The sequence below is a fragment of the Tympanuchus pallidicinctus genome, unplaced genomic scaffold (assembly GCF_026119805.1).
Source record: "Tympanuchus pallidicinctus isolate F22 unplaced genomic scaffold, pur_lepc_1.0 scaffold45, whole genome shotgun sequence".
Lineage (NCBI taxonomy): Eukaryota > Metazoa > Chordata > Aves > Galliformes > Phasianidae > Tympanuchus > Tympanuchus pallidicinctus.
Genome location: NW_026294764.1, coordinates 225,233 through 251,638, shown reverse-complemented (window position 1 = coordinate 251,638; position 26,406 = coordinate 225,233). Strand labels below are relative to the sequence as shown.

At 54.0% G+C, this 26,406-nt stretch overlaps 1 protein-coding gene across 5 annotated transcripts in view; it reads left to right on the top strand.

Moving 5' to 3' along the window:
• The window catches only part of PPFIA4 (PTPRF interacting protein alpha 4), a 43,107-nt gene that overhangs the window by 4,264 nt on the left and 12,437 nt on the right, over positions 1-26,406 (top strand). For 2 of the 5 annotated variants that reach the window (XM_052702531.1, XM_052702530.1), the window contains exons 2-13: positions 12,582-13,396; positions 18,833-18,934; positions 19,057-19,221; positions 19,577-19,651; positions 19,940-20,035; positions 20,192-20,413; positions 20,823-20,969; positions 21,081-21,219; positions 21,844-21,923; positions 22,762-22,893; positions 24,272-24,334; positions 25,634-25,725. In XM_052702531.1, coding sequence (XP_052558491.1) covers positions 13,160-13,396; positions 18,833-18,934; positions 19,057-19,221; positions 19,577-19,651; positions 19,940-20,035; positions 20,192-20,413; positions 20,823-20,969; positions 21,081-21,219; positions 21,844-21,923; positions 22,762-22,893; positions 24,272-24,334; positions 25,634-25,725 — 1,550 coding nt within the window. In that variant the 5' untranslated portion in view covers positions 12,582-13,159. Of the gene's footprint in view, positions 1-12,581; positions 13,397-18,288; positions 18,498-18,832; positions 18,935-19,056; positions 19,222-19,576; positions 19,652-19,939; positions 20,036-20,191; positions 20,414-20,822; positions 20,970-21,080; positions 21,220-21,843; positions 21,924-22,761; positions 22,894-24,271; positions 24,335-25,633; positions 25,726-26,406 lie in introns of those variants that run through there. The other 3 variants (XM_052702533.1, XM_052702532.1, XM_052702534.1) reach the window with 2 other exon arrangements.

Below are 26,406 nucleotides of genomic sequence, written 5' to 3'. Positions count from 1 at the left end.
TTAGGCAGAGGAGTACGTGTGGGAGAGATCTCCAAGTGCAGGCTGATGCCATTTGCTGCAGGGCAGTTAGAATTAGATTTATTGACGACGTGTGATTTGAAAGCAACACCGGCGCTCGTGAAGAGCCGTGCAACGATCAGCAATGCTGGGGCTTATTTTGGCTTCACGTTAGGAGACAAAATGTCTTTATATACACGTAAACACACAGGAGATGGGCAGCGATAGCCATTTCTGCTTGCAGAGATGCTCTGATTGCCATCTCCAAAAATGATCACTGCAAAACTCTTGTAACTAAATTAACTACAAGCAGATGATCAAATGAAAACCTTTTTTTGTTGTTTTTTTTTTTTAATATGGCAGCCCCAAAGCGATGGCAGCAAGCCAGTGATTATCATCCAAGTTTTGATGCTGGGGAGGAGGAAAGAGAAATGTCTCCATCAAGCAGCAGCTCGGCACACGTGGGGGTTTGCCTGAGCCCCTCCTCCCCAAAGCATGAGGCGCTGCAGGTCGTGCTCAGGTGATCTGTGGTCTCCCTCTACCTCACTCACCATCAGCTTGGGCTGAGGCTGATCCTCTGGAAGAAGGAGCTTCCAGACACATGTGGTGACACACGTGGTGCATCTGGGAGGACTCCTGGGCACAGGGTGAGTGCTGGTAACGCTGGTACCCAGTTAGGCTGCAACTGGTGCAGACTGGCAGCTCTGGGAGGATGCTGAGATGACAGCGGCCACCGTGACAGCTTTGTTGTTTCCGTATCACGCTCTGAAGATGATGCCTGAGCTCAGAAGAGTTGATCCCATGTGCAGCCACAGCTCCCAGCACCCCGCCTGCCCCAGCCTTGCTCTGACAGGGTGCTGTTTGCTGGCTGCTGCTTGTTCTCTTCTGAAAAGTGAATCCTGTCAGATTCAGAGCAGCTCTGGCCATATTGCATGCATATTAAAGCAGAGTCGAGGCAAGGCTCTGCATGCGTGTGCCTGCTTCCAGCACTCGCTGGGTGGGAGCTGCCTTTGTCAGGGTCTCCCCTTGGGGGTGTTACCCACAAACACAGCTGGCAGGGAAGCAGCAGAGAGCGATGCCAAGCAGGGAGGCTGCAGTGGGGAGTCTGAGCCACTCCTGCCTGCAGATCTCCTCGCTTCGCTGCCTGCAAGATGCCAAAGAGGCTGGGGGGGGGCTGGCTCATCTCAGCAGCGTGAGCAGGAGAGGGACTCTGTGTCTGTGCTGGAAGAACCAGAGCAGCTCTGGCTGAGCTTCCTGGGCTGGACCGGAGCTGCCTTCACTGCTGCGGGAGCCGGAGAGCCCGCAATGCTGCGTGACACCGATCCAGTGCCACACTCCTCTCCTTGGCCATCAGCCTGAAAAGCTGGGGCCACACGAGGCCACGCTCACCTGGTGTGGGCACCAGCTGGGGCTCTGCCTGGCTGCGTGTGCTACAGCTCAGCTCCTGGGGTGATAGGACAGAACCTGCAGCTCGGTCCCACTGCTCGTGGGGAAGCTGGAGGGGCTGCTCCATTTGCTTCTCAGCTCATGATTCTGGTAGGTGTGGGTTCCTGGCTGTGCTGATGGTGCCCTGAGAAAGCATGGTAGCATCCACTTGCAGGGCAGGGACGTCACATCACATTATGGCAGTAGTGTGGGCCAGGGGTGGCAGGGAGCAGGGCTGATAATGCTGCACAGGGCAATCACAGCAGCTCTGTGGGGCTCATTGATCTGCGTGGGTCGAGGCTGTGATGGGGCTCCCCATGGCTGCTGCCATTCCCTCCTCACTGCATAGCCTCATGTGTGCCTCCAGAAGTTGGCCCTCTGCCGTAGGCACTGTGTGGCTGTCAGGGGCCAGCAGAGCCTTGCTTGGATGCTTCCTCCCCATCCCACTCATTCTCCAGCTGTTCAGCTTCCCATCGTATCCCCGTTCTCATCACACATCGTTTCTCCCCTAGATAAAGGCTTTTTAATAACATGTGACATTTCAGACATCATTTCCTTTCTTCCATTCCAATTTTCTTCCTGTTCTTCATAACTAGAAAGCCTTTCTTTGTCCTCAGCCAGAGGGGAGGTGTCTGTTATTGCTGCTGTTATCATATTCCAGGAGGTTTTATCGGGTTAATGAATATCCTCTCTCTCTTTTGTGTCACTTCCACTCCCATCTTCTTTAGCCCAGTTTCTCAAGGAAATGAAATGGCTCATGTTGGCACAACCTTTTCCCTCACCCATTCCCTCTCAAGCACAATAGTCTCATAGCAAATCCAAGGAAGAGAGCTCAGAACTCTGCCAAGTGAACCACAGGAGAGGTGGACAGACACAAGCAATGCCTGGCCTTTGTGTCCCCATCCCTGTTAGCTGGGAAACAGGCTGCATCACCCAGCTGTTTTGCTGCCCAGCTGCTTTGTGTGCTCAGGCAAGGAACCAGAGGAGGAGGGTGGCAGTAGCCTCACAAAAATAGGGCGATAAGCTCATTTTGAGAGACCCAGGCTGTGTTTCCAGACGCAGACTCACGGATGGCTGTGCTCGAGGGCTCTTCTTGCAGCAGCAAGAGCTGCAGCCGGTTTAAGCTGCTGTGAGCTGCAGTGACAGAGAAGCCAGCACAGATTTCCCACTGCAGACCCAGCTCCCATTGCAGCAGGGAGAGGCAGCAGTGCTTCTCCAGCAACTGCTGCAAAATCCTCTTCCCTGGCATGGGAGTCACGGCGCTCCCAGCGAGTGAAATCCTGCAGCTCCTGCAGTCAAAAGCTCACATGCTTTGGTAGAAGAGGACCAAAGAGATTCTCACTGTGTGGCTGGAGCTTTGTGGCAAGGGATGGGGGGCTACACGTGCACATCCTTCCTTGTCCTGCCATGGCGAGAGGGATTGTGTCAGGCTCTAAGGAGCTTGCTGCAACCCACAGCATGAAGGTGCTCAGCTCGGGTCTTGCAGCAGGGAAGCAGCTCATCTCTTGGCGATTTAGTCAGAACGTGGCTGCTCTGTGGATCAGTCACTGCTCACTGGCACTGAGGCATGTTGTCAAGCCACACTCTGAAGGTTTCACCATCACTGTGCTGTGTCTTTCACTCTGCCTGTGTCTGGTATTTCTTTTTTGCAACCAGCACTGCTGTTCTCTTCCAGCCTTCATCCCTGAGGCCTGGAGCCTCGCTGGAGCTGGCACACTCCACTGCCCAAGGAGTAGGTCTGCCTTGCTGTCAGGACTTACACCTTATCTTCTGCTTGCTCCCACCATCACCTGCCTTCCTCTTGCCCCTGTAGTAATTCCCAACAGGGAGCAGGCTGGGAGGCTCCAACATGGCAATAAATGGGGTCCTCACCATGTCTCCCTAGTTCCTTTCTGCTTGGGGATCACCAGACATCCCGTCCTACTAGAAAGAAGTACTTTGGAGTCCTACCTTGCAGTCTATTACTCTCTCTTTCTCACCCTTGGACTCCCCACCTGCTTGTACCAAGGCTCAGTGACAGGAGGCACAAGCAGCCATGATGCCATCCATGGTCTTGCACCATGCAAGCACTCAGCATGTGTTTTAGAGCTAGGCTTCTTATTCCACTGTGAGATAAAGGGAAGAGAAGGGCTTGACAGTGACCTGCTCAGCCTGTGTGGTTTCCCTTTCCAGGAAGTTTCAGTTTTCTTCTGTGTTTTCCTGCCTCTTCTTTTAATGGCAGTGAGATGGGCACTGTAATTGAGGAGATCCCAGCTGAATAATCCACTGAGGAAGCTGCTAATTTGAAGGCATGTCTCTAATAATTAAATCATTATCTGAAGGGAAGTAGAGAACAGATACCCAAAACGGGCCTAATTAAAATCCAAACCCACGATGACTTGGGCCCCGGGCCAGAGCACATCCTAGTCTGCTGGGGATGTCTTCATGTGTAATTGCTTTTCAGGATGTCAGTCCCACCAGAAAACCCATCTGTTCCCCTCCACAAGACCAAGGTTGACCCAGAAGCCCTTCTTGTCTTATCCCAGGTTCCCCAGAGCATACTGAGTAGAGGATGACCATGTGCTCATAGGATAGGGCATAGGGAATGGGGAGAGCCACTCTGTCGTACATCCAGTTCTTGGGACTCGGGAACTGGATTCCTCCACATCTCCAGAAGATTTGACCCTTATCTTCTTTCATCTCTCAGGCTTGGCAAAGGCCCTGATGTGGATACTAGCAAGGTGAAACACAGCAGCAAGTTTCACTTCTGACAAGATGGCCTTGATCCACTGTGCGACAGCAGGGAAGAGCTTACAGCTGTCCAACCCAAACTCCTTCCAAAATTAGATGAATCGCTGTATTTCCTCGTGCAGACAATTCAGGGAGCTCTGTCTGTTGAGTGCGCATATCCTGGGCACCCATCCAACGTCCCCACATCACACAGTAGGTAAAGGTCATCTCAGGTGGGCTGATGGCCACAGGGAACATCTGAGCCTGGGAAGGTCAGAGCAGAGCATGCTATGGAGCCACTTCTGCTTGGATGAGCATCCCACCAACCTCTGGCACGCTATGTTTTCCCCTGTCTTGCCTGGAGGGACTGCAGCACTGCAGCGGTCACATAGTTCCCTAGGCCATTGCTGACGGAGCAGGGCAGGAGTAGCTGGCTCCACTTGCACTAACACCAGCAGGAGCTGGGCACTGTAGGGTGTCTGGGATCCAAATCCATACTATAAAGAAGACAGAAGCTTAAAACTGCCTGCAAACACGGTAATTAAACTCACTAAAAAGCACCTTCGCTGCTGTGCTTGGTTTGCCTGCAGAAAGAGACTGAAGGAAATAACATTTCTGATCCTTACGGGGCTCCTGGGGTGCTGCTCCCTTCCTCACAGCGTTGGCCAGATGCCTGCACACTGTTCCCCTCACTCCTAACACTCCCTTGGTGTTATGACTGTATAATCAATGGATATCAAGATGTTACAATCGCAATATAATCAAGAGAGTTAAGCAAAAAGGACAACGATAACAAAAAAAGAATAAAATGGAAGACTTACCCTTCAGTTGGGCTTACCACAAAACACCAATAGAGACAATCTCCAGAAGAGATCCTTCCCCACTGGCAGCCAGCTCTTAAATAGGTCTAGGAGGGGTGCAGCCTGGTTCCACCCCTTCTGGCAGCACAGCTGAATTGCCTTCACCTGTGCTCCTCTGGCTGGCTCATGGCTCACCTCAGGTGATCAATCAGAGGTTCAGGCCATGACTCAGTAGTTCCCATACATATGATGCTTTCTGGAGCAATTTCATGTTAGTCCCCTCAATTTGGAGCTTCTGCTGCTTTTCACTTTCCCACTCTCTGCTCATACAGCTCTGTGCTGAGCTCTACCACGCCAGGTGCTGGTGCAGAGGATGAGGACAAAGGCACCACTGGGGCCATGCCAAGCAGGATAGGTGATGGGTTCACTGGGAAAACTTTCCCAGTTCTGCTTGACTGGCATGGAGTTGACATGAATTGGAGCACATTTACTTCTCCTTTGCTGCGCCAAAGTGCCAGCATCATCTCTGCCTCTCTGGGGACATCTCAAGGGACCGGTTGCCCTATGGCACTTCTATCCCTGATGGGGTATTTGGGGATTGTTAGCAGGGACAGGAGGTGCTGCTTAATAGAGAGAGCAAGAAGGGAGTGAGAGGAGCTGGGCAAAGCCCTTGGGGCTCTGCTGAAAGCTGGTGATGGTCACAAAGCCCGATTTAATCTTCCCCATCTTCTCCAGACCCTGGGATCTTTGGAGGAAGTCCTGCTGTTATCATTAACTCCTGGACTCCGTCTGTGAGGAGTGAGCTCCAAGTGGAGCTTTTCCCATGCTTGGGTATTTTTGAGGTGCCTGGCTGGGGTCGACACGTGGCCCCTGTGCTGCGCCTGCAAGCTGTGTGCCAGCAAGCTCTGTCTGTGGGCTAATCGTGTTTAATGAAGAGGGTGGGTTGGAGACTTGCTCAATGTGGGTTAGACCGAGGCAGACAGAGCTCCAGTGTCTGTGCCTTGCCCCTGGCTGCCTTTTAAATGTCACTGTCCTCAGATGTCCCCGTGCGGCTGCTTCTGCCTGTGTCACTTGCCATAAACCACAGGGATGCGGTGCCAGGAGCTGACGCCCGGCTGCCTGCACCTTCTCTGCCTTGCAGGGCAATCTGGAGGTCATTTCCACAGGGCTGTCCTTGTGCAGATCTGGCCCCATTATCTTGGTGCCCACTTGCACTGAGCTGAGCGCGATGCTGGGTTCTGCTCTTCACCAAGCAGCGTCTGTAGCTGGGTGAAAAGCAGTTAATGTTTGCTCTGCCATCAGCAAACTGATTAAACAACTTGCTGAAACAAAAGCCAGGAGGAGAATGGTGTCAGCCTGCACTTTGCATAAGGAAGGGAAAGCACAGGGGATGAATGCAGTGGGAGCCCCCACATTCCTGTTACCAAAACTGTCCGAGATGACTTTGATTGGGGCCATCCAGAGCCTAAGCCACGATGCTGGTGTTCTTCTTGGGTAGGAAGAACTAAAATCTCCCACGTCTGGGGGGAGTGGGATGAAGTGGTGCCTCATGCACCTGGGGAAGCCCCTAGATGTGGAATGGGGGGCACGTGGAAGGCTTGGTGTCTCACTGCCTCTATCTCTGCTTGTGTGCTAAAGTGGTGGTGAAGTGCTGAGCTCTGGAGGCTTCCCAGTGCTGTGCCTTGTGCTCTTGGAGCATTGCTTTCCCATTCAGGTTGCGCTGGCTGTGAAAGCTCCTAGAGTGAGATTGAGAGATGTGTTCCCAAGTCTGCCGCAGTCCAAACCGGAGCCAGCAGCACTGGGCACTTCCCCAGTCTGCCTGCTGCTAGCTCTGATTATGAGCCAATAGTTCCCAAATTTCACATTAAAAAGCCCAAGTTGCCACTCTGGCTCATTAATTACCTCCCTGGGCTTTTCCTTGACACCACTCCAACTGTGCAGCCCATGTTCAAAGGTGAGGATGATGTTCCTGGGTGTGGAGATGTGTTGAGTTGTGTTTGCAGCCGGGTTTCCTTCCAATCTGCAGCCTCCCATGTGCCCAGGGCCGTGCCACGAGCCCCAGCTGCTGGCTGTGAGATGGGTGCCAATGCCTGGCTGGGTGATGAGGCTCTTCCATGGCTTTTCTCAGGGCTTTGCACCCCCGGTGCAGATTTCAGCAGCTCCCTTTGTGCTGGCATCTCTTCCTCAGTTGCTGAATAAATTAGCACACGTGGGTGCTGGTTTGGCAGCGAGGAGGACAGCCCCAGCTCTGGGGTGTCAAGCTCCTGGGTGAAATAACTCCTCATTGCAAATGTCACAGTGGCAGGAGGGATGTGCCCATGGCAGAACCCCCATGTGAGGCCACAGCCACCGCTCTGAGTCCCACCTGCAGTCAGTGTCACTCCCTTGGCTCCAGCCTTCAGTCCCTGTTGGTGTCTTTACCCCAGCATCCCTTGCCATGCCAGATTGCTCCTAGCAATGAACAGGTTTTGCCTTTCTCTGGGGTCAGGTGGGGACAGACAGCCCAATTTGCATCCAGAAGCAGGGAAACTAAGTCAGGGAGCGTAACGTGACCGACGTGACGCCCTCCAAGCAGTAACATCCTGCATATTGGCACAGGTGGCTGAGCTTAGATGTGGCTCCAGCCCCTGCTGGGGTGCTCAGCATCCCCTACCCCACACATCCCATGTCAGCCCCAGAGGACGTAGCAGAGATTTCAGCTCATCGTCTGACGAACTTTTTTGTTGCAGAACAATGGTGTTTGTGCACAACGGTGGTGAGCAGGTGGCTTTCTGAAAATACCCGCTGGAAGTTGTGTGTAATGCCTCCCCTCCCACAGGGAACTATAAATATCGGTGGAATACTAACACTTACTGCAAAGAAGCAGCTAGATCTGGACATGTTTCCTCCTTGTTTCTCCTCTGAGTTAGCAGCTTAGAGCAAGCAAAGGCTGAGGATGGGAACAGCTTTGTGGGTTTGGAGCAAGCCTTCAGAACAGGGGTGAGCATTAAGGTCAGATGCTGGGAGTCGCTGTCTTAGTGCTTGCAGGATCCTTGGATTATGCTTTAGAGCCACTCACTGCATCCCTGCCACCTCCAAGACAGGGTCCAAACCTGCTGCATCTCCTGCCGGGACGTGGCACTGGGACCAGATAGAAAGGAGAGCAAGCACCGCTGCACCTTGTCTCAATTACACGCAGCACAGATCTCAGCAGCAGCGACTCTCCATGTGCAAAACCATCTCACCCTTCAGTATGTGAATCAATCTTTTACTGCTAAAAAAATTGGCACCTTATTTCTAACCAGAATGCCCCATTTCCCTCGTTGTCCCTGGGCGTCCTGGCCACAGGCTGTCCCTGGCAACGGCTGAGTGCCATCTGTGCAGTATCTGCCATCAGCAGGGCTGCAGTGTGGAATGTGGAGATGCCACCAGCATATGGGCCTCACTGTATATTGGGTCTTCCTTGTCCTTCTTCAGTTACTGGAGGTCCCAGAGGCCACAATGGACCCCAGTGGTTTCTCTGAGGTGAGGGTGTAAATGTAAGGAACTGTGAGAGCTGCTGGCATGAGGCTGAATCTGCTGGTTTTCTCATTGAAATGAAGATTTTTTCCTACACGTCCTCCAGAATGGAGAAGCCAGGAGCTTGAGTTTATGTACTGTGCTGCTAAGGTTTGTGGAGCTGTAAGAAACCTGTGGAGCATAGAGATGGGGATCTGTGCCTGAGCACGGCAAGGAAAGGAAGGATGGAGAGGGACCCTTGGAGCCCAAGAGGCTGGAGAGGGATGCGGGGAGCTCCTTGCAGGGCTCAGCCAGCTGTCTCCAATGCAGACAAGCCCCATCTGGACAGCATGCCACGAGCAGCAGCTCTGCTGTGGGAGAAATGCCTCCGGAGGTGACATCCCAGCCCACTGCCTGCACGAGCACATGGCAAAGGCGTCTCAGACACCCAGCGTGAGTAGAGATTTCCATCTCCAGGCTGTGTGCTGACAGTGACAGTTTGCTCTGTTGAGCCAGGGTGTTTCAAGCATCCCGTTTGTCTCATGTGCAGGAGTGATCTCCATTTTCTCAGCCTGTAATTAACACATCTCCCAATGAAGGTGGGCCCTGTGGCAGAGCTGTGGAGATGTCCGTGAGGTCCTGTGGATGCTCTGCTGTCTGTGAGCGGTCCCATGGGTCAGGGATGGCTGCTCTGAAGCAGCATTCAGCTCCAGCGAGGCTGGGAAGGACTTGAGCCATCAGCAGGATGATTGCAGGATATGACCCCGCATCTCTTTAACACAGCATCACAAGGAAAAGGTGAAAAAAAGAAGCGCTTCAAGGAAAAGCCTGCAGCAAAAGAGCATCCTCCTCCTCCTTCCTCCCAAAGGAGTGGGCATGGGGTGGTGGGCAGCGTGGAGGGGCAGCCACCCTCACACTGGGCTCTGTGAGCAGCGGGTCGCTGTGGGCTGTGCTGTGCTGCTCCTGCGAGGGCAGGCTGGGCAGCTGACGAGGATTTTCTAGGAGTGGAAAAGATCAAACTGACGTTTTTATGGGGTGATCAATCTCCACGAGCTTGTTGCCTCCGAGGTGCGCGTGAAACCCGCTTTGCCAGCTGCCTGCTGGGGTGATGATCTTGCTGACAGAACCATGGAGGGTTTTTTTTTCTTCTCTTTCCTTTGTCAGGGCTGAGATGAGAGTGAAGCCGTTCAGAGGAAAACCACAAGGCTGCCTCTGCCTGCATGGGTAGACGCTGGGAGTGCTTCTTTCCCTGGTATAAGAGAAGGCAGTGTACTCCCTGGGCTGTTGGGTGCCAAGCATCTCACTGCCAGCTTGGCTTGCCACAGTGCCACACTGAGCAAATAAGCAGCCCAGAGGTGAAAAAAACAAGCTCCTGTTCTCCATCAGCTGCTCCACATCTGGGCTCTGTCATTGCAAACCGTCCTCCCCAGGCAGGCAGTGCATGGCTGTGCTGATTTGCCATAGCAAAATGTGAGGAATGCACAGTTTTGAGGGGAGAGGTAGTAAAGAAAGTACGTTTTCACCAGCAACAAACCTGCTTCCAGCAAGGCTGTGCCTGGCAGCCCTGCGGGGCTAAAAATACCCAGCAAAATGCTAGAGCTGCTCAGTGTCTGTTTTCTCAGCTCACCAGCTGTCTTCTCGCATCCCCACTCCTCCACCCAATGATTATCCCATCAGATAAGGCCCTCTAAACCCAGGCAGTGGCATTTACGTGGTTTTAGCAGATGCAGTTGAAAAGTTGAGATTCGCAGGAAATATTTTGCAAGCAGGCTTGGAGCCCTATGACATCCAGCAGTAAAGGGCTGCCTCTGGTCTGCTCTGCTGCTGCTGGAGTCACGGGCAGGTGTGCAGCACTGTGGGTGGTAATGCACAGCAGTGACCCCAGGGAACTTAAAAGTGGCTCTCTGGGCATTCAGATCTGCTTGAGAAATGCTGAGCTTCACATGGAGGAGAAGGTGAATGGAAATAAGAGGTTTTCTATTCCTGTTGAAGAATGGAGAAAGTCCAGTGGTTTGAGGAGGTCTGTCCTGAACAAAGCCATCTCTGGAGGGTGTGAGCTGACATTTGGGATGAGCTCCCTGCAGATGTGCGTCTCCCTATGTCTGTGCACATCCCTGCACGCTCAGCTTTTTGTTGTTCACCAAGCAGATTTCAGCCCCAATAGCAGATATCAAACCCAGCTTGGATCTGGCTTCGTCACTCAGCATCACAGCTAAAACCTTTGCCACAGAAGGACCCTGGATGAGAGTCCTTCTCTTTAGCTGAGCTGCTCTGAGGACTGTGGTTTTGCTGTTGCTCTGATTTGAGCTGTGATGACTGAATCCAGAAATAATCCAAGAATAATCACTCCCAAGTCTGTGGAGTGGGAGAATGGATGGATTCAAAGGAGGCGACTTCTCCTTTCTTCAGCTGCCATCCTGGCTGCTCCAGCAGGATTTATGTTACTGGATCCCGTGCTAAATCATGCTGGGCGGAAGAAGTGTCAGTGTGTGTCTGCAGTGGTTGTGGATATGACCGATGCCTGCACAGTGCAGGGGGTGTTTCCCAGCCCTGAGATGTGCGTAGCTTTCAGCCAGGAGGTGGTCACACGTGGCTCAAATGTTTCCAGAGCAGTGCTTGGAGGTGACAAAGCATCGTCATGGATTTAGCTGCTAGAAACCCCCTGGCAGAGGGATGCTGCTGGTGCACCGGTGTGGTGGGGCAGCTGTAGAGCCCTAATAGACGTGTGCTAGGTGCCCACCTGTGCTCTTCAGAGGGGTTTTGTGCTTTGTGGTGCTAGAAAGGCTCATCCCCGCCTCTCCAGCTGTCGAGGTTTGTAGCAGAACTTATGCCTTAGTGCACGTCCTGTACCTGCTGCACTGGGAAAATGTACCCTTGGGTGGTGCATGGAGTAAATCTGGACCTACCTCCTCCTGCACCCGTGAGTCCAGCCCTTTGGATTCCCTGTGTGGGGTACAAGGAGCCACCAAGGCTGTCTCAGTCTCCTCGTGCCATGTGAGTCTCTCTTGCAGCTGGGATACATTTCCATCCCATCATCGCTGCCATCAGATTTATGTCCCGGTCATTCCCTGCAGCATTTCTCCTCTCTGAGCTCCCTCAAAGCTTCACCCACGAGGCTCATTCCTCTGTGCTGATTGATGTCTCTTAATTCACGCCTTAATTCCTTCACTTCCTATCCAGCAGCCGGGGGGAAGATGAGCCATGGGGCTGCTTTTGCCATTCACATTACATTGCGCTTGGGGACATCTGGCTTTCCATGGCACAGACGCACTTTCTCCATTCTCAACCCACAGGCAGAGGCACAGCAGTGAGGCAGGATATCAAAACTACTCTGTGTGAGTTTTGCACTCAACCTGATAGGGTTTAGCCCTAAGATAAGACTCCTTTGTGCCAAGATGCTTACATCTATAAGGCAGAGGCTGTGGGACAGCCACCTGTGGGACCCCCACCCCTCCCTGCACAGGAGCTGGCCTGCAGCATCACCCGCTCTGGATGCACATTGAGGGGCTGGTGATTTTTGCCAGAGCTTCTCTATTTTTAGAGGGTTTTTGTGTCAAACTTCCCATCAGCTGATGAGCCAATGTCAGCTCAAGAACGGAGCCACAGCTCCCTCAGTCTCGGGTGCCTGCATGGCCGGCTGTGCACAAAAGCATCTCCTTGCACATGCTGCCTTTGCTGTGCTCAGGCTCTTTGATGCTGGGCTTTTATTCCAGTTTGGAAGTCCAGAACAGGCTGCTCTTGCCCATAACAGCATGAAGATCTTTTTGTCAATGTGCACCTTTTGGTTCGAAAGGAGGTGAGATAGGGATTTTCAGACATTCTCTCAACCATTTCATCTATTGTAAAGCATTAAAAACTCGTGTTGAGAGTAACAGTCCCATAACCAGCACTAGAGAAGTGGCTCTCATCGATCTCACCACATTGTTTTGCTGCTTGGCCCTAGGATTGTCCCCTTGAAGGCAAAGGAAAAGGCCTAATTGGTTGGTACCAACCACACTGGTGGCTATATAGCAGCTACATGGGAGCAGGGTACCACACAACACGTTCCTGTGGGTGTTGAGCCCATCTTTTTTATCCACCAGTGTGTGGATGAGTACAAAGTGTTCTGGGCGGGTGCCCTGTGGGGTTTGGGGGCAGCAGGAGGGATCTGAACTCTTATCATCTCTACTGCAGGTCACCACCTTGTGTTTAAACTCCAAATAAAGACACGTTTCTGCACCAGCTGGGACCGTCTCAACTCACCTTAAGGGAAGAAACTCTTCATCATCTGACTTCTCAACATGCCCAGGCAGCCCACGTATCCTCCAGAGCCGCCCTGTGCTGCTGCCAGCTCAAGCTCACCACTGGGCCGTGTCTCCAAAGGTCGCTTCATTCCCCTCTGAGCATCCCTGTGGCTCACAAATGCTCCGACCCCTTCAAAAGGCATCAGAGCAGCAGCAGAAAAGGCTTCAAGTGCACTGACGGCACCACGCAGCAGATCAGGGGGATTTAAGACTGTGAGGACCTTGTGGGTGCCAAGGCCGTCCCTCCGTCCCTGCTCAAGTAATGCTGGCTTCTGCTTAGCCCTCGGTGGGCGCCCAAGAAGGGATGGGGCACCCCCTCACCTTCAGCATCGCGTTACCCTCTTCAGTGCCGGCTTCCCTCGCATGTGAGAGCCCATAGCAATGTGATCGGGGCCCCACGGCTCGACAGCCCCCACCAGCACCCCAGTGGGCACCTCCAGCACCCTCAGCTGCCTGTCACTTCCCACCATGATGTGTGAGGTGATGCCCACCATCAGCGAGGGGGACCCTCTGGGCCCCCCGCAGGGCTCCGAGGCTGATGCCGACTTCGAGCAGCTGATGGTGAACATGCTGGACGAGAGGGACAAGCTGCTGGACACCCTGCGGGAGACCCGCGAGACGCTCTCTGTCACTCAGAGCCGCTTGCAGGAGGCTCTGCGGGAGCGTGACCAGCTCCAGAGGCAGCTCAATTCAGCCCTCCCTCAGGTAAGGGCATGGGGGAGTTGGGGCTTGCCGTGGCTCTGCTGGGATTGCTGGCTGTACTGAGAGTTGGGTGTTGCAGTGCTCCCAGCTCCTCCAAGTGCTCCAGAGACCTGGATTCAAACTCAGCTTCTGCTAGGAGAGATGAGGTCAAGAGAAGAGTAGGAGAACAGCGCTGCAGTTGACTGCCTTCCTGTGGGGTCTTGCAGCATCCCACACCTGGGAGAAGCAGGATTTGGAGGCTTTGTTTTGAGTGGAATATGGGGGGATCCCAGCAGCCAAGAGAAGCAGGAGGCTTCAAACACATCCGTGCTTCCTGCTGATGCTGAGATCTCAGACCCTCCTGCCGCACCTGGGCGTCAGGGGCACCCCAGGGAGACAGGAGGTGAATATGAATGGCACCAGCCAAGGCAGAGCTTGGGCCGGTGGCCGGCCAGCTTTCTGCATCCCTTCTCTGCTCCAGACGGGGGAAGGCAGCTCAGCAGGGAGGGGACCTGTGTCCCTATGCATGGAACTGGGCTCTCTCAGCTCTCCACGGGCTGCCCAAAGCAAAACACCCAACAGTGCTTCCCCAGGAGCTGCTGGGGTCCCCATGGCCCAGAGTTGCTCTGAGTCGTGCCCAAAATGCCAGGCAGTGGTGCTGCCACTTCCCACACGTCCAGGGCTCGCATCCCCTCTGCTCCCTCCAGCACTCCCTGCAGAGAGCACACCAGGTCACCCTGAGCACACAGCCCGCCCTGCCGCCTCGGATTAAGGGACAGCACGGATTTACTCCCTGCTCCCGCTCCAATACAGGGTCCCCCATGCTACGCACGGGCAGCGTGCAGACAGAACAAACTGGGTCAGCACAAAGGCTCTCGGTGGCAGCTCTGTGCCTGCAAAGAGACCGGCTGGGTGCCCCGCTGCGGCTCCCTGCCCTGCGGTGAGAGATGCCATGAGGGTGGGTGACAGATGGGGAATTTCCCTGGGCTGCTGCTGCTGCTGCCCGGCTTTTCCCCATGTGGGCACAGGGGGCTCCGGGCACGGCCACCCTCTCAGGAGATGAGGGCTCAATATGAACACGGGGAGCAAACCCAAAGGCTCTCACCTGCCCAATGGGATTAATCCCAGCATGTGCATGTACCAGGTAAGCGGGACGCGGCGGTTCTCTGCCCTGGGGTGCTGTGCAGGGTAGAGGGGGACTTCCCATGTGCCTGTCCCATCCTATTCCTCCTTTTTGGTATTTCCTTCCTGATGTCTGCTTTGCCCGGGAGCTTACTGCAGTTTGTCAGACCCTATTGAGTAGGGAGAGGTCGGACTGATTGCTTGAAGAAACCTTTTTTTGGAGCAGGGTTGAGCACACACACACCTCAGTGGCTGCCTTAGGCTGACATCCCTTTCCTCGTGCTTCCAAAGAGCCAGGCCCTGGCTGTGTGGATGATGTGCAGCTTGGGGATACTTTGATTTGGGAGGTGGCACCTTGCATCCTTTCAGCTGGATGCCACGGGTCCAGCATCCTGGCTGGGTGTGATGCAGACCCGTGGATGGGGCAGGCAGCAGTGCTCCAAGAATGCTCCTGCTTGGAGCTGCTGTCCCCCCACCCTGTGCCCATTTGGGGTTTGGCTGCCACGTGGCTGAGATCCCCCTTCCTAATCCGCAGAGGCACCCCTCAGCCCCCAAAAAGGCAGAACTCCAGGGCGATTTCCTGGGGAGACTAAGCTGCCTTAATGCTTCTTTACATGATTTATTTATTCATGTGGGAGCGCTGAACGCGACTTAATCGGGCTGAAAGCTCTCAGCTCCAATCCCTCTCCCCTCCTGGCTGCATGGGGGCATGCAGCTGAGTGCTGGCAATGGGAATCAAGCCCTGACCAGGGCACGAGTGCTCTCTGCAGTACCGTAGGACCCTGGCACATCTGTCAACTCCCTCCTGCTTGGCTGCTGTGTACAGGTGTGACCCAGGGATGCCACGTGCAGCACTCCAGATGTGTCCAGATGTGCTCGTGTGTCAGGCCGCAGTTATCTATGCCCTGCCCAGGGCTTGGGGGTTTGGCAAGAATCCCTGTCCCTGTCCGTGATGGGGAAGAACACAGGCTCTCAGACTTCACCAAGGCAGCTGTGCAGAGGGCCACCGATGTCCTGGGAAACCTCTTGCGATTCTTAATTCCAGACCCTATGCTTCACACCCTCACTGCTCCTTAGGGCTGCCCAGGGGGCTGAGAGCTGGGCTTTTTGGGAGGGCAGACCTACTGGGACTTTCAGGCCTGCTAGAATCCCCCAGGAGCTGGGCAGGGTGCTGGCATCAACCATCACCCCTTTGGGAAAGGACAAAGGAAGATGGCAGTTTCCACAGGTGCCACTGTGGTGCCTCTCCTTGAGGTCTCCATGCACCTGTTTCCCAGCCAGGAGACCCTGAACCCTGAATTTGCCCATTGCTGACCAAAGAGCCCAGCCGTGAGCCACAGGACCCCATTTCCGTGCATCTTGTGGTGCTCCACATCCCCAGCCCTGCATGCATTGTGAAAAGCATCCATGCCCCTGCATCCCTCCTGCATGGGGCTTGTTGCTGAGCCCAGCCAGTTGCACTCATCCGGCTTTGGGTGGTTTGGTTTTAATCCAAATTAGCCATTTCCCAGGCTGCTGGGCTTCCCACAGGGCTCCTGGGTGCTCTCAGTGCTGTGTCTGATTATCCTTTGTTTGATTGAAGATCAGGCACCTCTGCTCCACTTTCTAATCCATTTAGAGGTGTCCCTGCTTAGTCTGACTGTTTGCTGGAGCCAATGCGTGCAGCACAACTCTGCATCTGACCATGGCCAGGGGACAGGCAAATCTCTGCCTCCTCTTTGCTGCTGAGGCTTAAGGCAAAAGCACCTGCGGATCAGGGGAGAAGCTGGGCTCTGTGGTGTGCCTGTCCTCCTCCGGGGCCTGGGGACATTTGTCCTTATTGTCCCCACATCCTCTTGGATGCCTGCTGGTGGTGTGGCTGTCGTTGTGTTGGGACACTGATGGAAGTGCCTTATATATGGGTGATGGAGTGAATTATTCCTACTTTTATTCCCAAAGCATCAAAATGAGGTTTGCAGGTGGCCCCCAGCCTTGCAAGCTCAGCTAACCCTTATTGCATGCTGCTGTCCTGTCTCACCTCAGGGGTGCTGCTATTTTTGGTGGTTTTTTTTTTTTTTACTATTTTTTTTGCTATTTTTTTTGGCAGCTTTCCCCCAAGGAAGGACAAGCACTGCTGTCTCTCTGGATGCTCTGGGCTTAGTAGCCGTGCTGCTGGTACATGGGATCCAGCAAGAGGGGCACTCACTGGGGCCAGGGCTGGAGCTCCATGCTGAGCCCCGAGCAGCCCAGGATACAGCTGTCACTGATAGAGCTGTCACTGCTTCAGCACGCTGGCCCTGACAACAGGGGACTCCCTCCTGCTGATTTTTTCTCTCTCTTTTAATCTCTTTGAATTTTGGAACGAAGGCCCGATTGTGGGTGCAATATTCACAGCTCTGCCAGTCCAGGAGGCACAGCAGGGTGCAGAGGGCTGGGCTCTGGTGATCTCCATCCTCATGGTGACACATCCATCCTGCTTTCCTGGCTTCCCCAATGCCTTGCCCCACCTGCCCCATGCTGCAGGGAGCACCGTTTGCTGCCTCGCAATTTGCTGAGCATCTCTGTTGCTCTGAGCTTCCTACCCCATGTCTGTGGGTTTCCAAAGAGCTGCAGCAAAGAGAGCGTTCCTCTCCACCGCCCCCACTTCTGTGGGGCAGAGTGAGAGGCCTCCAAGCTCTGTAGATTATAGGCTTTGGATGTGCTGAGTCCCTGCAGCACGACCTGCCAAAGCTCCCCAACCCAGAGCAGCCATCAATACGGGGACACCCCATCTCACTACCTCTCACTGCTGCCCTTTCCACTCCCAGCCCCAGTGTAATCCATGGGGATGCTCACATGCTGCTCACTCTTGTGTGCCAGCACTTGCATAACACAGCAGTGCACACATCTGCCTGTGGCACGGTGCTGTGCTGAGCCCTAATCCATGGGCTGGGGGAGCAGGGTGCTGGGAGAGCCTTGTCCCTGTAGTTTAGGGGGCTGTGGGGTGATCCAAGAGCAAACACAGGATGGTGCCTGGGAGCTGCAGGAGCTGGTGAGGGAGGTTTTGGTGTGAGGTGACCATTTTGGGGGATGGGGACGGTGCCAGTCTGGAGCAGTCCCTGGGGAAGTGATGGGGGTGGGTTTGGGTGCTGCAGCAGTGCTGAGGCAGGAGCAGCCCTGAGGTGTGGTGATGGGCAGGGATGTGCTGGTTCATAGGGACAGCGACTGGCTTGGCTGCTGGGATTGCTCTTTCGCTTCTTCCCCACTGCCCCACACTTTGGTCCTGTCCCACTATGGGGTCGTGGTGCCACCAGTGACACCACTGCCCCCAGTTCTGCAGGCTGAAAACCACATCACTGCAGGCAGCTCAGGGCATGGTGTGAGAAGGGAGAGGGGAAATGTAGCTGGGACAAACAGGGATTAAAGCACTCTTAATTTTGTGGTGGGACATCAGCAAGAGGTTCCCCTTTGAGCCGAGCAGAGCATTTAATTCAAACTGAGCCTCGACGTCTTGCTTCAGCTTGAAGGATTTCTTATTTGTTTAACTTGAAAATGAGAGTGAAAGAGATTTGCATGCTGTGAAACCGCTCTCAGCCTCCAGTCAAAATTTGGTTTGTTAATGCTTGAGCAAATCTTTCTCAGCCTCTTCTGCAACCCTTCTCCTTTTCAGTCCTTCTCATGCTGTGAAAGGGGTGTAAATTCGTGAAGCGTTTTCTGATTTGCATTTTTCACCCTAAAAAGTCCCAGCTGCAAAATGCTGCGTAGCCCCTGTGCAAACTGGTCCCTAAAATGGCAACTGGGAGCAGTGGGTGAGTGCATCCGGGCTAACCCAGGTGCATGGTGCTTGTTTTTAAAGAGAAAATGAACCCTTCTGCACCATGGGAACTTCATAGCAGGTTTCCTTTCGGCTCCAGCATAGCCAGAGATGCAGTCACTGTGTTACTGAGGAGTCCACGTATCTCCAGGGATGTGCTGGGTTTGCAGCTTGGCTGTGGCATCGCCCTGTGCACAGCTCTTACTTGCTGGATATCACCTCTCATAAGAGGTCAGTGATGGAAGCAAGGACTGGAGGCTCAGGACAAACTGTTGGCAACTGGGAGACGTGCTTTAATGCCATCGAGGACCTTTGGAGCCAGAGAGCTGTTTCTTGGCCATCAAACCAAGTGGTTAAACACTGGGATGTTGCATTCCCTGCTTGTCTAAAGCACAGAGAGAGGCCAGGAATAAATCACTGCCCAGCTTGTCTGTGTTGCTGTCTCCTTCACTCACTGCCTGGGTTGGGGTGGGAAATGCTCCATGCTGGTGGTCCCAGCAGCAGGGTTGGGATGCTGGCTCCAACTCTCGGTCTCCCAGCTAATGGCCATGCCCTGATTTCTGCAGGAGTTTGCGACGCTGACGCGGGAGCTCAGTGCATGTCGGGAGCAGCTCCTGGAGAGGGAAGAGGAGATCTCAGAGCTGAAAGCTGAGCGCAATAACACCCGGGTGAGTGTGAGAATGCTGTCTAGCTTTCAGTCCCCAGAAACCTAGGATGCCGTGGGCTGCTGAGCTGATATTGGCATTGCCAGCCCCAAGGTGGTAAAAAACTCACATCTGCTCTCTTGCAGCTCTTGCTGGAGCACCTGGAGTGCCTGGTGTCGAGGCATGAGCGGTCCCTGAGGATGACCGTGGTGAAGCGTCAGGCTCAGTCACCATCTGGGGTTTCCAGTGAGGTCGAGGTGCTCAAGGCACTCAAGTCACTCTTTGAGCATCACAAGGCACTGGATGAAAAGGTGAGATGGGCTGCTGGGATCTGATGAGGACTGCTGGCCTTTGGCACCTTGTTTGTTCTTTTCAATGCGTATAGTTCTTCTTGATTCATTTGCTTTGAACATTTTGCTCTGATGAAAGACATCTCCGAGCTCCCTTGGCCGTGGCTCTCCTCCAAGAGCCAGGTTAACCCCAGCTATTCCTCTATAGCATGCTTTTGTTCTCCCAAGCAAGAGCCTGGAGCATTCCTGAGCCCTGGTCTTCAATCCATCTGAGCCTGGCCCTCAGCCAGATCAAAGGGACTCGGGCTTTCCCTGGCTCCTGGGCATTCTCATCATAATAAATAACCACATTTCCCACTCTATTACCCAACTGCAGGTCAGAGAGCGCTTGCGAGCATCCTTAGAGCGAGTGGCAACCTTAGAGGAGCAGCTCGTGGATGCCCATCGGCAGGTAAGAGGTGTTTGGAAGCCTATGCCAGGCCCTTGCTGGGGAACTGCTGGCCTACGACTGCTTGGAGCTATGCCACGTTTGTGGATTCTTATTGAATTTGGTGAACTGTGGCCCATGCAGATCAGAAAAGTGTCATTTGGGCATTTGTAGTGCAAGGCTGTTCTGAAGTTCCTGTTTACATGAAGGCTTGATGTTTAAGAGGAAACCTTGTAAATTCTGCAGCCACATTCATAGCCAGAGCACCCAATCTCATTTCTCTGTTATTAATTAATCCCTGTTGGTGTGCAGGTGGCAGCTCTGCAGCAGGGTGCCACTCGGGAGGCCCCAGCAACTGAGAGGGATGAGAGAGAGCCCAAGGAGTCAGCGCAGAAGCTTCCCTGGAAGGTGAGAGCCCCCAAAAGCATAAAAACCCCATGCCACCCTCTCAGGCACATTGCTGGGTCCCTGCAGGGCTATGTTCACGCAGTGCACAGCCGCAGGCTGTGTCAGCCCATGCTCTGGGGCAGCCAGGCATCCTCATTCCTCTCTGCTGCTTTGCAGAGGCTCTCCAATGGCTCTGTCCACCCGGATGATGAGGCAGGGAGAGTGGTGGAGCTACAGGAGCTCCTGGAGAAGCAGAACTTTGAAGTGGTCCAGGCCAAGGAGCACATCTCTGCATTGGCTGCCAGTGTTGCTGAGCTGGAGGAGGATCTGGGCACTGCCAGGAAGGATCTGATCAAATCCGAAGAGATGAGCAGCAAATACCAGAGGGACCTCCGAGAGGTGAGACCCTGCCCCCTTGCACTGCAATGCCCATTGCAGTTGCAGAGATGTTCACAGCTGTTTTAGACTGGGAAGGGATTGCACACATAGAGAGGAAGGTGAAGGTCCTTCCCCAGAGGAGGACTTTGCTTTTGGGGGTTGTTCCTGAGATCATCAGGAGCTCCAGGATGTTACAGCAGGCACTGCGATAAGCAGGTGTGCTGCAGACCCAGGGCAGTGAGCTGTGTCCACATCAGAACATTTCCCTGTGACTCTCCCTTCATCCCTCTCCTACTCATCTTTGTGTGCAGCAGGGGTTTTATTGCATCCTTTGACTTGGGGTGTCCCAGGCTCAGAGGAGCTGTGTGGCCCAGTTGTTCCCAGATTGGTGGCCACGGATCAGGACGTGACAGTGCCATCACTTCCTCAGGCTCTGGCTCAGAAGGAGGACATGGAGGAGAGAATCACCACACTGGAGAAACGCTACCTGGCAGCCCAGCGAGAAGCCACCTCCATCCACGACCTCAACGACAAGCTGGAAAGCGAGCTGGCCAACAAGGAGTCCCTGCACCGCCAGGTATTGAACCAGGACCTAGAGGCCCCCCTCTACCCCAGGGACGTGGGAGGGAGAAATGAGGCTGGGGTCACGATGCAGGTGCCTCGTGGTACATCGTGATGTGTCACACAGTGCGAGGAGAAAGCCCGGCACCTGCAGGAGCTGCTGGAGCTGGCGGAGCAGAAACTGCAGCAGACAATGAGGAAAGCAGAGACGCTGCCTGAGGTGGAAGCAGAGTTGGCCCAGCGCATCGCTGCACTCACCAAGGCAAGTGTGTGGGGTGCTGGGGGGTGCCGGGAGACAGAGGGGCCAGGGGACAGTGCAGGAACCGGGGGTGAGGCAGGTCTGATGGCCCACCTTTAGCAACAGCCCTTGGTAGGCTCAGGGCGCCCTGCTATCAGTCCCAGCCTTTGTGCTTTGCTGCCCTCTGCCTTCCCTATGGTTGCAGGGACAGTACTCAGCTTTTAAGACTCCTGATGAGTCCTGCACTTGCAGGGTTTGCTCCTTTCCTTCAGCTCCTCTCCCCAAGGTGATGACGCTGCTTGGTCAGGGTGATCTTCATTTGTTTCTGGGGCCACTTTGAAACAAAGAGGAGGAAGAGGGAATCAGGCTAGATCTGGAAGTGTTCAGTCATAGAGGAAGTCGTGGATATTGCCAACTCTGACATTTCAGAGTGCTGGGATGAGTGGCAATTTGCTTTTGGAGTATCCCCATCTCCAGTCCCCTTGCTAGCAGTCATTTCAAAGCTCACAGCACAGCAAGCAATGTTGGGGATGCAGGCGGCAGAAGGGAGTGCCACATCTAAGGAAAGGATGCATGGAAGGAGGGATGCAGGAGGGCTTCTTTGGTTTTGGGAAACGTCATCTGAGAGGGCTGCTCTGCTTTTCCCAGGCAGAAGAGAGGCATGGGAGCATCGAGGAGCACCTGCGGCAGCTGGAGAGCCAGCTGGAGGAGAAGAACCAGGAGCTGGCCAGGGTGAGTGCTGCTCAGCCTGGATGGAGGAGTCATTGCAGGTCCTGATCTTGCCTCAGTTCTCCCTTGCCTTGGCAGCTGGGTTCCTGGAGACAGTGTAAAGGGCTGGCTCACTGCTGTCTCCAAAACAGAGTGAGGTGAAGGACCTGGTTAATATTTTCCTGCCCAGAATGTCTCCTCACCTAGGAGCTTACACCAGCCCGCTGTGATTTCCCTCTCTCCTAGGTATTCATTTCTTGCTGTTAGTGTTCCACATTCCTGTCCTGGCATCATACCTTCCATCCTGTGTAGTGCCTGCTACTCCATATGCTGCCCAAACAAAACATCAAGCCAAGACCCCAAACATGGGACAGCCCTAAACATGCAGCCAGTGTGTCACGGGATGCACAGTCTTGCTGTGTTCCTCAGCAGGCAGCTGAGGGAGGCTGCCATGCATGTTTCTTGGGTCACTCAGCTGCCATTGCAGCATGTGCCCCAGGTCTTGGTCATGCTGGGGAAGTCTCTGGTTGCTTTCTCCAAGAGTAGTGATTTGGAGAAACTTCTGCAAATCCAGAGGATCCACTGGAGTCTGGAAAGTGTCACCATGTTGTGACTGGCTCTGGGGGGTGCACAGGTCGAGCTTGTGGGAAGTCAAACACTGTCCTCTCATCCGTGGCCCTGAAATAGCAGAGACCAGCAGAGAACCAACAGGGGATTCCATCTGTGCTGTAAATGGTAGAGTCGTCCCCTGGGTCATCTGTGACACCAACAGCAGGAACAGATGGGAGGTCACTGAGCTCCTCATAGCAGGAGGAGCAAATCCACTGGATCTGGGGTGACTGGTTGCTGTTTGCTGCTGCAGGCTCGTCAAAGGGAGAAGATGAACGAGGAGCACAACAAGCGGCTCTCAGACACTGTGGATCGGCTGCTGAGCGAATCCAACGAGCGGCTGCAGCTGCACCTCAAGGAGAGGATGGCAGCCTTGGAGGAAAAGGTAGTGGCTAAGAGTAAGGGGTCCTTGGAAGGCTGCAAGGTCTGCAGCCCCTACAGCACGGAGCCTCTGCCAGCTGCAGCACAGGAGTTTGGAAGCACCCATGCAGGGATGGGGAATCGATCCCATGCAGGTTGCCAGCCAGGTGCCAGGGCTGGTGGGATTGCAGGGAAGCGTGCTCAGCATCCTGCCCTCATCTCCAGCCAGCCCTCGCCTACCAGAATCCACTCCCCACTGCCTCCACTTCTGACAGCAGCAGGATTCATCCTGCTCCATTCCCTTGCTTCTCTGTGTCTGCATTGGCTCAGCCTCAACTGCAGCCTGTACCCAGCTGTCAGAATGAAACCCTACTGCATTTTGCAGGAAAAAATGCAGCATTCATCCCCTAGCCCTCCACGTGCTGCTTTGAAACCTCCCTTTTCACCAGGCCCTGCTGCCAGACCAATCTGCCTTCCCCAAGTGTCTGTGAGCAGCATCCCAGCTCCCATCCTGCTCACTCAGGAAGCCAGGCTTTCCTTTCAACTGCATGAATGCAATTAGCTGGGAAAGTGGGTGACCCAGAGCAGGGATAAACTTTGAAACATCAACGAGAGATTAGCACATGGTAATTCATCTCTGTTTGGGTTCCTGCAGGGACCAGACTCTCTGGTCCCCCAGATCAGACCAAAGAGGAGATGCACCTCCTTGCTAATGCCTCCAGGCACAGATCTATCTCTCTGCTGCTCTGCACCTCCTGTCCCCAACCAGACCTGGCTGTGCCAGCATGTCCAGCCATTCAGCAGATGTCTCTGGATAAAGAACAGGAGCACACAGGACCAAATTCAAATTCTTCTCTCAGCAAACAACAAGGGCCAGGGTGGTGGCACCTTATGGAGGGGCACTGTGGGTTCCCCAGCCTGCTGCCATCGCTGACACACACAGAATGTTTCTCAAGGTCATCCCTGGGCAAAAATGCTGCTATTTGGCCTCCCAAAAAGGTCAGGCAGTTGCAATCTCTGCTTCCTCCTTGCCACTTCTCTAGTGCAGATGCTGGAGCCATTTTTTAGTTCAGCTGCGGGAGGCGTTGATCTCCTCTGAGACAAACTTCCTAATCTGCAAGCCCTAGCTATCAAATGTCTTAATTGCTGCTTAATTGTCCAGTGTGAGACAAAGCTGGGCCTGGCAGCCCTGCTTGAGGAGCAGGAGGTTTGCAGAGAGGACTGGTTAGTGGGCAAGTAGATGAGGAACAGTTTGGGAACCGTCATTGTCCCTCCTGCTAGATGCCCAGCCCACCCTCCATGTAATGATTCCATGCTGGCCGTCCCCACACAGCCATTTCCTAAATGATGTCTTTTCTTCTTTCCTGTTTTTATTCCCTTTTCTTTTGTTTCATTTTTCAAAGAACACATTGTTACAAGAGCTGGAAAATACCCAAAAGCAGATAGAGGAACACCAGCACGACAAGGTAAATGCTGCTGCAGGGAGCCTGCCCTAGTGACTGCGCTTTCTCACTCCTAACCCCTGACTAGTGGCAGTCGTGCCACCTAAAACACTCTAGTTTCGGAGGAGCTGGGATCCCAAAGCACCCAGCAGCAGGAGGCCATAAGCTCACCCACGCAGTGGATGGAAGCTGCCACCCACCTCCCTGGAGACCCCCGGTTCAGTTCCCTAACAGGCATGTTCAGTCCCATCTCTGTATTTCTATCACGCTCATCCATCCCCCCACCGAGGACAGCAGTGAGGTCGTGGTGGCTTCGTCCTCATTTCTAGAGGAGGGTTTGCCCCTGTGCTTTTGGTGCAGCCTGGCTGCAAGTGACAGTGCTGCTGGGGCAGCCACATTCCCTTCACCCTCAAGGCAGCCCCAGCCCCCTCTTTCTGTTGGTGGGGAGATCCATGCCCAGCTCCATGCCCAGCTTGCAGAAATCCCCGCAGGTCTTCACACCTTCCCCGCTCTCAAATAAAGCATCTCTGTAGGGTCTGTGAGATGAGTCTGAAGCTGGAAGGTTGCATCTTTTGCAGCAGCAGGAGCTTTTGGGATGTGCCCCGTGTCTCATGCATGGCTGGCAAGGCTGGGGAGCTGCTTTCCCCCTCACTGGCAGCTTTTGCTCTCCCAGATGCTCCCTGCCTGCAAGAAGAAGAGTTAGAGGGCTCTGCTTGTGCTCCCCAACCACTCCTGCTCTCAGAGGCAGAGCCCAGAGACCCGCATGATGCAGCCTGCATGTTGCCCCCCCCCAGTTCAGCCCATTTGCCCATGGGACTGGATCCTGCTGTGCTTGGAGGATTCCATCCCTTTGCCTTTCTGCCCACCTGCAGCTTCCCCAGCATCTCCCACAGGACAGCCTGGTCACATAGTGCAGGCACAGTTTCCCCTCCCTGGTGCTGGCAGCAGGAGGGATGAGCCCAGCACCAATTTGGCTGGTAAATCCCTTGCTGCTGACTGTTTCCCACGGTGAATGTGCACATGCAGCCTGGAGCAAAGCCAGAGCATCTTAGTGGGACCAGTTCTTCATCTTGCAAGCCAGCATCGCTTCGAGCACGCATGTGTCTGTGATCACTCCTTCCCTTCGCAGCATTGCCCCAGCATCACCATTCACTGTCGCCTGCATGAGCTGTTTCTTTACTGGTGTACCAAAGGTACTTTGAAGATGGGATGGGGATTTTTAGAGGGAAAACCTGGAAATAGCTGCGGATGTGGTTTGCCCCAAACTTGGCTGCTCTTCAGTGCAAAACCAACCCCTGTGCCCATCTGTTTTGCCCCAAACAGAGGAGGTTGTCGGATGAGATCGACAAACTGCGTCTGGAGGTTGATCAGCTCAAGACCAGAAGTGGGACGTTTGTGGAGAGCGTGCATACAAGGTGAGAGGCTTCTGCTGAAACCCTGCTTTCTGACACATACCCCACTGCGATGGGTTTGGGGAACTTTTCCTTTAGGGCCCCCAAATGCTGTTGGCATTGGTTATTTCAGTGCCAGCAAGCCTTGATGCAGAGCTGCGCGGTGGTGCATCGCAGCAGATCTGTCCTGGGCTGAGAAACAAACTGTGGAGAACAACCCAGCCTAACTGAATGACCTCGGATTTGCTCTTCTGAAGGCAAAAAAAAATCCCACTGGACATATATTTCTTTTTCTGCACAAAGGACTTGGAGTTTGTGTTACCTTGCTCTCAGCTGTGTCACCCCAGGGTGGCTTTATCGAGGTCCTGTTCTCACTGCCCAGCTCAAACTGCCATGGATCATGGCATTTTCTTTCATGGCATTTTCCCATTTTCTTCACTGGGATTCATTTTCAGTCCTGCAGAAGTCTCCCATGACAGCAGGGTCTTCACCAAACGCCTTTCTCCCCCATTGTGTGGGGGATGAACTGGGAAGGAGGAAGCTGTCTTGCCATGGTGACCATCAGTGCAGACCCCCATTTAGCCCTCTGCTCTGCCACACTTTCATTTAAAGTCAGCAGGGAGGTAGGGGGGCCCCAGCCCTGTGCTGCAGGATGTGAGGTGAGTTCATCAGATCTCAGCCTCTGATATTCAAATGATGGGAGCT